Source organism: Rhagoletis pomonella, unplaced genomic scaffold, assembly GCF_013731165.1.
Source record: "Rhagoletis pomonella isolate Grant_MI unplaced genomic scaffold, Rhpom_1.0 Rhpom_scaffold_00004, whole genome shotgun sequence".
Taxonomy (NCBI): Eukaryota; Metazoa; Arthropoda; class Insecta; order Diptera; family Tephritidae; genus Rhagoletis; species Rhagoletis pomonella.
The window spans coordinates 12951327-12960351 of NW_023458558.1; the positions used below are offsets into that span (position 1 = coordinate 12951327).

The 9025-nt window shown below is 38.3% G+C and overlaps 1 protein-coding gene across 1 annotated transcript in view; it reads right to left on the reverse strand.

The window, feature by feature from the left end:
• The window catches only part of LOC118737028, a 16209-nt gene extending 8625 nt beyond the window's left edge, over positions 1-7584 (reverse strand). The window contains exons 1-2 of the mRNA XM_036467261.1: positions 5074-7584; positions 412-573 (exon numbers count right to left, since the gene is read on the reverse strand). Coding sequence (XP_036323154.1) covers positions 412-573; positions 5074-7470 — 2559 coding nt within the window. The 5' untranslated portion in view covers positions 7471-7584. The remainder of the gene's footprint in view (positions 1-411; positions 574-5073) is intronic.
• Positions 7585-9025: the final 1441 nt, after the last annotated feature.

Consider the following 9025-nt stretch of genomic DNA (forward strand, 5'->3'; position numbering starts at 1 on the left):
ATTTTATTTTATTTTATTTTATTTTATTTTATTTTATTTTATTTTATTTTGTTTTATTTTACTTTATTTTATTTTATTTTATTTTTTTTTATTTTATTTTATTAAACTATTTAACTTGTTTGAATCAATATGCAGATTAAAAATATTGCATTGTCTATCTTCGTATAATACTTCTCGCCTTTCTTCAATAAAAAATGCAGTTCGTTTAATTCATAGTACTTGTTGCAATATTCACAAATATGTGTGATTGAAGCATTCTCTTTATGACAACAAACACAAGAAATTATAAAATATCTGTATAACTTAAATTTAGAGGTATTTTTTCACAATTATTTATGTATGTAAACAGTTTAAAATTCTTTTTTATTTTGCATATCATAAAGGTAGATACTGTACTGTATTTTCACTCACCGTATCATAGTGTGTCCGCTGATGCTTCGCTCGATCCGAACTATTGCTGAACGCTTTGAGGCAACCTTCATATTGACAGCCATATGGCCGCTCGCCGGTATGCGAGCGTTGATGAATTTTCAAATTTTCTAAACGTGAGAATGCCTTGTTGCAGCTGGGAAACTGTAAACGGAAAATAAGAAAGCACAAAAATATAAATATAATAATAAAACCGCAGAAAATTTAAGTAGAAAAATTTCGTAGCTGTAGGCAGTTGTGCACCTCAATGGAACGCTTCATGCAATGAACAAAACGTCAATTGCATTCGCAACAACGGTAACAACGCGCGCAGACAATCTAGAGTTCAATGAAAAAACAACCTCCATTGGTGCCAAAGTAGTCAGCCGGTGATCCGTATTATCAGCGATGAAGGCGAAGCCTCCAGAGAACCTGGACGCGTCATCCAATGTGAGGCTTTTTTTTTGCGAAGGCTTGTTCAATCGACTTAATAGGAGGGACGGTGACGACCGCCCTAGTCTTGATGTATGCATGTTGAGCTCCTGAGCTCGTCAGACGGATGCACTCTATTTGTTTAATATCATATTTATGTATGTATGTATGTAGTTATAATTTACCCTTCTACGAATGCATGAGCTACACTTTGGGGCACAACAAGGTTGGAAAAGGATATGTTATTTGCTTACTTATTTTGTCTTTTATTTCTGTTTTATATTCGTGTCTTTGTAGCGGCGCGGAGAAGCAAATTGCTTCAAGCTGCTGGCACATCGACGCAGTGGGAGAAATGTGCTGAGGTCAAATGGCCTTGTAACATATGCTCCTCATGTGAAGTGCCTCTGTCATCAAGGTTTCGTTCTTTGCATTTCTTTACATTGGCATGTATAAACATTAGGGCGGGTCAAATTTTAACATTTTTTTTTACTATGTGCGTATATCATAGAAGAATTCTACGTGTAATTTTAAGCAAATTTGCCGAAGAGACCATGGATTTAAAGTAGTTTAGAGTTTGCAAAATTGCGAAAATAGGTTCCGAAGAAAATAGGTAAATGTTCACTGTTACGCTCTTAAGCGGAAGTTTAGGAAAGCGATAAGTACAGAAATGGATTCAAAAAATGTTGGTTCCCATTGGAGTTGGTTAAGACGTCTTCATAGGGTAATCAAAATTCAAGGACCACCCTAATGTACATATGTACATACGTATAGACATACATACATACATTCATTTTTAATCAAAATCCTTTCAAGCCTTTTCCACACAAATATAGCATGTGTCACTTTTATTGCTACAAAAACAACTACTACTCGTATCAATACAAATGCCATCGCCCGCACAATTGACTATACTCGTAGCTGGGTAAGTCGTCATTAGCGACGGAGAAAATATAAAATTCTTTTACTTGAGCGACATTTGTTGGAAAATAAATAAAATGCATAAAAAGAATATGCGTGAATAAACGCACGCATAAGTGTGTGAATGGATTTCAATTTAGACGAGCACATAAAATAACCTTTTAACTTGCTTTATGATCTTCGTTTATTTTCCGTCTTTACGTATAAATTTAAACTCTTTAAAATAAACAAACATTTATTTTGTGTCTAAAAATAGCAGCAAAACGAATCCAGTGACAGTCTACTTTCAGTCAATGTTCCAGTCTTGCCATCAAATTTTTTTCAACTATCGAATTTTCAATCTGAACCTTTAGAACATATCTGGGTACGCATTTTTATAGTTTATATACATAATTTTAGTCTGCTGAGGTGCAAGTTTCAACCGGCAAAAAAATTCAGTTAATTTTGAGATTTTTTTTTTGTGACTCCTTTTGCTTTTTTTTTTTTATATAACAAGTGCAATGTACAACAGCTGGCTTATATGGGAAAAAGTGCAAAAATCCGTCCGTAAAAAAAAAATATTAAGAATCAACGCCGCTTGAAACACGTGGTCAATTGTTTGAGTCACTGTATAATGTAGCACATTTTATATGCATAGATGGATGCATGTGTATATTCATTGCTTTTAAATAAGCTTGCAGCTGTGCATTTATTTCAACACTTGAGTTTCAAGTCCATTGCCGTATATTTATTATACATATCGTCGATGATACTGCAAAACGTTCTATGTCACTTATTACCTCTAATAATTTATTGATCTATTATCTGTAACTGATCGCTTCTGGCAATCGTTCGTCTTCATCAGGCAAAGGTAGACATTTTTGTCATTCGTTTATTAGGGTGTAATGATTTGCAGATGCATTCCGGTGCATGTAAGAGACCATCTAAGTATGAAGGTTACTAATAGACATAGACCGATTTGCAGTATCACCGACGATGTGCATATTAGGGCCTATCACTCTCCATCCAAAAAAGTTACTGTTTTCCATCAAAATTTGTTATATTTTAAGGCTTCTTCCAAGATAGTTTGGAAAAATATTAAAATTTATGTGACTTTGACTGTTTTGAAAATACCTCCGAAAATCTCTTTATTTTGATTTCGTTATCAAACATTTGTATGCAGACTAGTTAAGCTTAAACTCTTCTAACATCTTAAGAGATTTTTTTTTCGAAACAATGTTCATTAAATTGTTTGATTCATAAACAAAATTATTTTTGGAGGTGTTTTCAAATCGGTCCAGCTCACGTAAATCTCAATATTTGTGTGAAAACTTATTTCCTCGACAGAAGTTTGTTGTTCAGGCAGAGCACCAGGTACTTCACTTCGCTGTCGTCATCGACCACAAACTCATCCACAGTTCTGATTCTTAATGCTTGACAAAGCTCTTTCCCTAATGAACGGAATCATGACAGTTTTAGTTTGATTGACTTTGAGTCCAAACTTTACACACCTATCCTTCCGTTAGTGTTAGTGAAACCTTTTTAAATGATTGCGAGTACAATATTTTTGTTTTAATTTTTACTAGCGCGAAGTCAAGTATGTTCCCTACACATATTTTTTGTCACTTATTCAAAAAGTATCTGCATCTTTTTTCTTCTTCTGTAGCGAAAAGTGCGGCTCTTCTTTCATAAACAAAAGTCTATGTCTTCAAACTCACATCTCTGCTAGAAAGGATTGAAATTCAGCAAACTAGCGAAAAATTGGAGCCTGGCACAGAAGTAGCCACCTGCTTTCAGCTAATATCATAGAACAAAGCCTGAAGGTTCGCGATCATTGTAGAAGTTTGCAAGACGCAATCTATATGTAGCTCTTCTCTTCAGAATTTTGGCGCTATGTGCCAAGGGGGCAACAGGAATTAAGAGTAAGAGGGATTATACAGGAATAGAACACAACAGATCAGTGAGCAAGGAAAGTGTTAGACAAAACTTGAAGAAAAAAAATTACAAAGTTGATTAAATGGCCAAGGCATCAACAAAGGTTAGACAAAGTAATTATAATAGTTTCCGTAGGATTTATGGGAATTAGAAAAATATTCCTAGGAGGTCTACCGGTATAGATAACATAGGAACATTTTCCAATTTCTATAAATTGAAGACCTGGAAACTTGTAATTTGATCCGCTGAATTTATAAAAAGCAATTTCTTCGAAATTCTGGACACTTCTGTCGCATTGGAATTATTCAAATCATAAAATCCAGGGACCGTAACAGTTACAACTTTTATGAAAAAAGTCGCTCTTTAACAATTATTTTTTTACTTTATTTAGTTACTCCTTAAATAACTGTTATTTCTGACTTTTATTTTATAAATCCAAAATAACAATTATTTTTGATTTTTATCTTAATAATCTGCAATTAACAGTTATTTTTGATTTTTGAATTATATGTCTTAGATAACAAATTTTATACGAATGCTTTAAAAAATAAAAGTCGGTGACTGATTTACATTGATGACTTTTCAAATTAAAAGTCTTCGATAACTGTTTAATAATTTATAATTCTAAAATAAGTGTTATTTGCAGATTATTTAGATAGAAATCAAAAATAATTGTTATTTTGGATTTATAAGATAAAAGTCAGAAATAACGGTTATTTAAAGAGTAACTAAATAAAAGTCAACAAATAACTATTAAAGTCTTCAATAACTGTTATCTAAGACATAGAATACAAAAATAAAAAATAATTGTTATTTTTTTTTAATTTTGCATAAAATTTGCAAATAAGAATTTATTTTTAAATTTTTGTCTCTTGTGAAAAAATAAATCGATTTGTATGTATCACTTAGTTGTAGAACATTTCCTTCATAAGAATTTCTTCATGACAGCTTTCATCAATAACTGTTACGTTCGGTCCCTGGTGCCAATATCAGAACACACACCATGCCACAAACTCTTAGTAAAAGTGTAGGGGCCAAAATATTATTACTATTGTTGTTTCTTTGGAGTTCTAGAGAGTTTCAGTCACCCCAAATTTATATGAATCAATTTCTGGAACTAGAAAAGTTCAGCCTCGTCGGATGCTAGGAAAATTTCTATATCGAGGACGATGCCAAAATTTTTCAAAAGTTCAGACCGAAAATACTTATATTTAATTTTGAAAACTCATTTAAGCCACCTTAACTTTACCCATTTTCCCTAAGTTTTAAAAAAATCGAGTAATTTACTTCCAGTCACATCCATCCATCCAGCATCAATTCACACCCATACGCACATACGCTCGATCAATTAACCCCATTGGCTCTAATACCCATCTAAGTATGTATGAGTATTCAACTTACCGGACATTTGTTGGGCTTCTCGCCGCTATGCACGCGCATGTGTATCAAGAGCTTATAGCGCGCATTGAAGGGCTTATAGCGGCGCGGACAGTCCAGCCAAAAGCAAGAGAAATCATCGCGTTTTTTCGCATCCACATGCCGCTTCTCGATGTGCGTCACAAATGCCGCCTGGTTTGGGAATTCCTCGTTGCAATCAGTCCAACGACAGATTTGCAACTCATCGGCAAACTCTTCCACAGGCGCTGCATCCGCAATTTCTTCTTCTTGTTGCCTAATACCGCCAATGGCATCTGCGTCATAATTCTTGTGCATTGCTGGCGTTGCAGTGTTGCGAGATGATTTGCATTTGGCACCAGCAACCTCATTGCTGGCATTGCCTGCAGTTGGTGATGTGCAACGACGTCGACGACGTGGCGGTTGCAAATGCAACTGTGTTGCTTGTTCTAAGTGATTTGTTGTGGCTGTGGCTGTGGCTGTGGCACACGCACTGGTGTGGAATACCGAATCGTTATCATCCTCATTTTCATCGACCTCGTCAAACACACGCTCATCACTTGCCACCTGTAGGGCAAAATCCAGCGAATTTTCATCTTCAAAATAGCCAGCAATATCCACATCTACACCCTCGTCGCCGCTTATGTGATTGGTTTGCTTGGCACTGGCACAGCACAGCTCGTCGATAAGCTCCTCATGCAACTCGTCCAGCTCATCGATGGTCCATATGATTTTGTGTTCGCGGTTTGGTTTTTCCGCATGCAACAAATTGCAATTCTGATAGTTCTCCGGCAAATGATCGTAATTTTGGGCTACTACAGCACCGGGTGATGCGGTTGCGGCGACGCCATAGCAGGACCATTTTTCTTGTTGCTGTTGCTGTTGCTGTTGCTGCTGCTGCTGCTGCTGCATGCACTGCTGGTATTCTTGCCGTTGTTGCTGTGCGCTGATCTCATCGTTGGCAAATGTGTAGTCATAGTTGTAGACAGACTCGTATTTGGGCGTACCGAAGGTGGACACCATCGAAGGCAGCTTGTTTGGCGTTTCCTGCTTAATCTCGTGCGCTTGTTGTGGCTGGTTGTGCGCGGCATACGGCTGATAGGTGTAGCAGGTATTGCTCGGTTTAGGCGACCGATTGCGTTGTGTATTAACGGCCGCTTGTTCTGCGGCCGCAGCGCCAGCAATGGTTTCGGCCAAATTGAGCGTCATCCATGGATCAAGCGGCGGCGAGGAGCAGGGCGATTGATTTTTCGATTGACAATTAATTTCATCGTAGTTGTAGTATTCGATGTCGAGGTTCAAATAGTCAGAAGTTAAAGTGGCTGCAGTCAATAATTGACTGCCGCTAAGGTCACAACTGTTGTTGCTATTGCTCTCGCTGCAGCTGCTTGTAATTCCATCTGATGTCATTTGCCGCGGCTGCTGCTGCTGCTGCTGATAATTGCCATCCACCGTCATGCTGAAGCTGGTTGCCGTCGTCGTCGTCGTCGTCGTAGCGTAGGGGCTGTATGGCGTGTGTGGCGTAAAAGGCGCTTGTAAACTGTCTAACACGCCCACCAAGCCGCCACCTTGCAACGCCTTCTCAGTAGAATTTACAAAGTTGTCACTCGTCTCACAATCGACGGATGTAAGGCGCGCAATATCCTCCGGCTCAAAGCGGAACACATCCTGGGTGTTACCGGTGTTGCAAGCTGGCTGCTTATGTTGTTGTTGCTGTTGCTGTTGCTGTTGCTGTTGCTGTTGCTGTTGCGACATGACCACATCACTATCACTGCAAAAGCTCACTGTTGCCGGGGTGTTGCCGCATTGATTGCCTGACGACACATAATCCAGTGTGTTGTTGTGGTTGCTGCTGCTGCCACCGTAAACCGAAGTGGGCGTCTCCACCATGTAACTGAGCGAAAAATCCGGAAAGCTCAACTCGGCGCTGGTGAAATCTGTGTAGTTGTTGCTGTTGTAGACTGCCTTCAGATTACAATTGGGCGCAAGGAATTCGGCTGTGTGGAGTCGCTGTTGCTCCTGCTGCTGCGGCTGCGGCTGTCGAGTTTGGAGGAGAGGGTGGTGATTTTGCTCTAATTCTTGGTGTGTATCCTTTTCGTGCTTAGCGCTGAGCGGCGGTGACATGAGTAGAGCGCAGCTGTTGGTGTTGTTGCTGTTGCTGTTGCTGCTATTAACATAATTATTGGGTGTCGATGCTATGGCATCCATGGCTGGATAAAGTGGTGAATAAAGTGGTGAAGGTGGTGGCAATTTAATTTGTGGTAACTTTGTGCAATGACTGACACTTTTGCTGCAGCTGTTGTTGTTGTTGCTGGCAGACCGATTAGCTGAAAATATCACTTTGGCTGTGGTCATGGGCGAAATGCTGAGATTAGGCGGGCTCACTTTGAGTGTGGCAGACATGGCGAAGGCAAGTATGCGGCGAATTTCTTCACACGAAGAATTTAAAGAAATATTTTGGTTTTAAAATTTGTTAAATGTTTGGGAACAAATGTATAATTTGAACGTTTTTTAAGCGCACTTTATACATTTTACTTTCACTTTAAGTTCTAAAGCCCTTTCAATGCTTTAAATTTCACAATTTCTCTGCATAAGTTTTCATTCATTCGTAGTCACTGTCATTGACCACTTTCCATCAAAAAGTCAAATGTGATTTCCCACTCAAATACTTATATATTTATGTCACTCGCATACAACAAGCGTCTACACGGCGCAATAGCTAGCTAAACACTCAATGACGCCAATTTGTTGTCTGTTTTTTTTTTTGCTGAATTTCGCTGACAAAATTTGCTCGCTCCTCAAAGGCGTGCGCGCGCTTATGTCGCGTGTCTTTTGTTGAATAAATAAAATCACTTTGGCATGTTTAATTGTCACCTCTTGCAGCGGCACTCAGACTACCAGCACTTGTCCGTTCCACTTTATCACTATGTGTTTTTTTTTTTTTGTTTTTTGGTTCTTGTTTGTGCTGCTAATTTTTTTGTCTTTGGTTTCGCTTTGCTAAATTTTGGCAACACTGCCAAAAAATCAGCCCAGTGCGCTCGGGAAATCCCAGTGACTTTACGCAGTCCTATGTTGTTGTTGGCTTTAAATTTCCGCCCACTTAGTATTCTTTTAAATTATTATACTAACTACCAAATATTAGACATTTGGATTTATTTAATTTTTTTCTTTTGTCTGTAAAATTTTTCTACGCCACTTTAAAACACCCGCCAGCGGTCACGTTTCGCTCGTTAATAAATCGGTGTGCATTATGTTGCCAGGTTTTAAATGCATGCAACAGCAGCGGTAATGTCTTCTACATGCTGCATACAAATAACAGCAACAACAACGATTATATTAATGCACATGGGCGACAACTCGCACTTGCCTATTTACATGCAGTGCCGCACACATATGTACAAACATACACATTGTTGGTGCATCCTGAGGATCTGCGCTGCTCGATCACTCCTTCGTCTTCCGTTGTAAATGCGACAGCATTTTGTTGTTGTTCGTGCAACTAAACTATGCACACTCTTTTTGTTAGCTCTTGCATTCATACATTCATACATATGTATGTGCGTGTTCAAATTGGATAAAGACACATTTATACTTAAACACATGTGCCACCCAATATATAGTAGTTGTTGTTTTTGCTGTTGTTTTTATTCTCGCTACTGTTCACTTGCACTGCACTCCATTGCGCCTTGACTTTGTTATTTCTAAAATTTTAATTTCTCTTTTCTTCTTGCTTTCAGAATGCATTCAACTCGTCAATCCATTGCTGGTTCTCCTGCTTTTTATACCTTTCATGAGCATGAAATGGTATTATAACTTTGGTCCGATGTTTGTAAGTACCAGAACAAAAAGAGATAGACCCATTAAAATGTATACTTATTTGATCAGAACGTCGAGCTGAGTTGATTTATCCATGTCCGTCTGTCCGTCTGTCCGTCTGTCCGTCTGTCCGTCTGTCCGT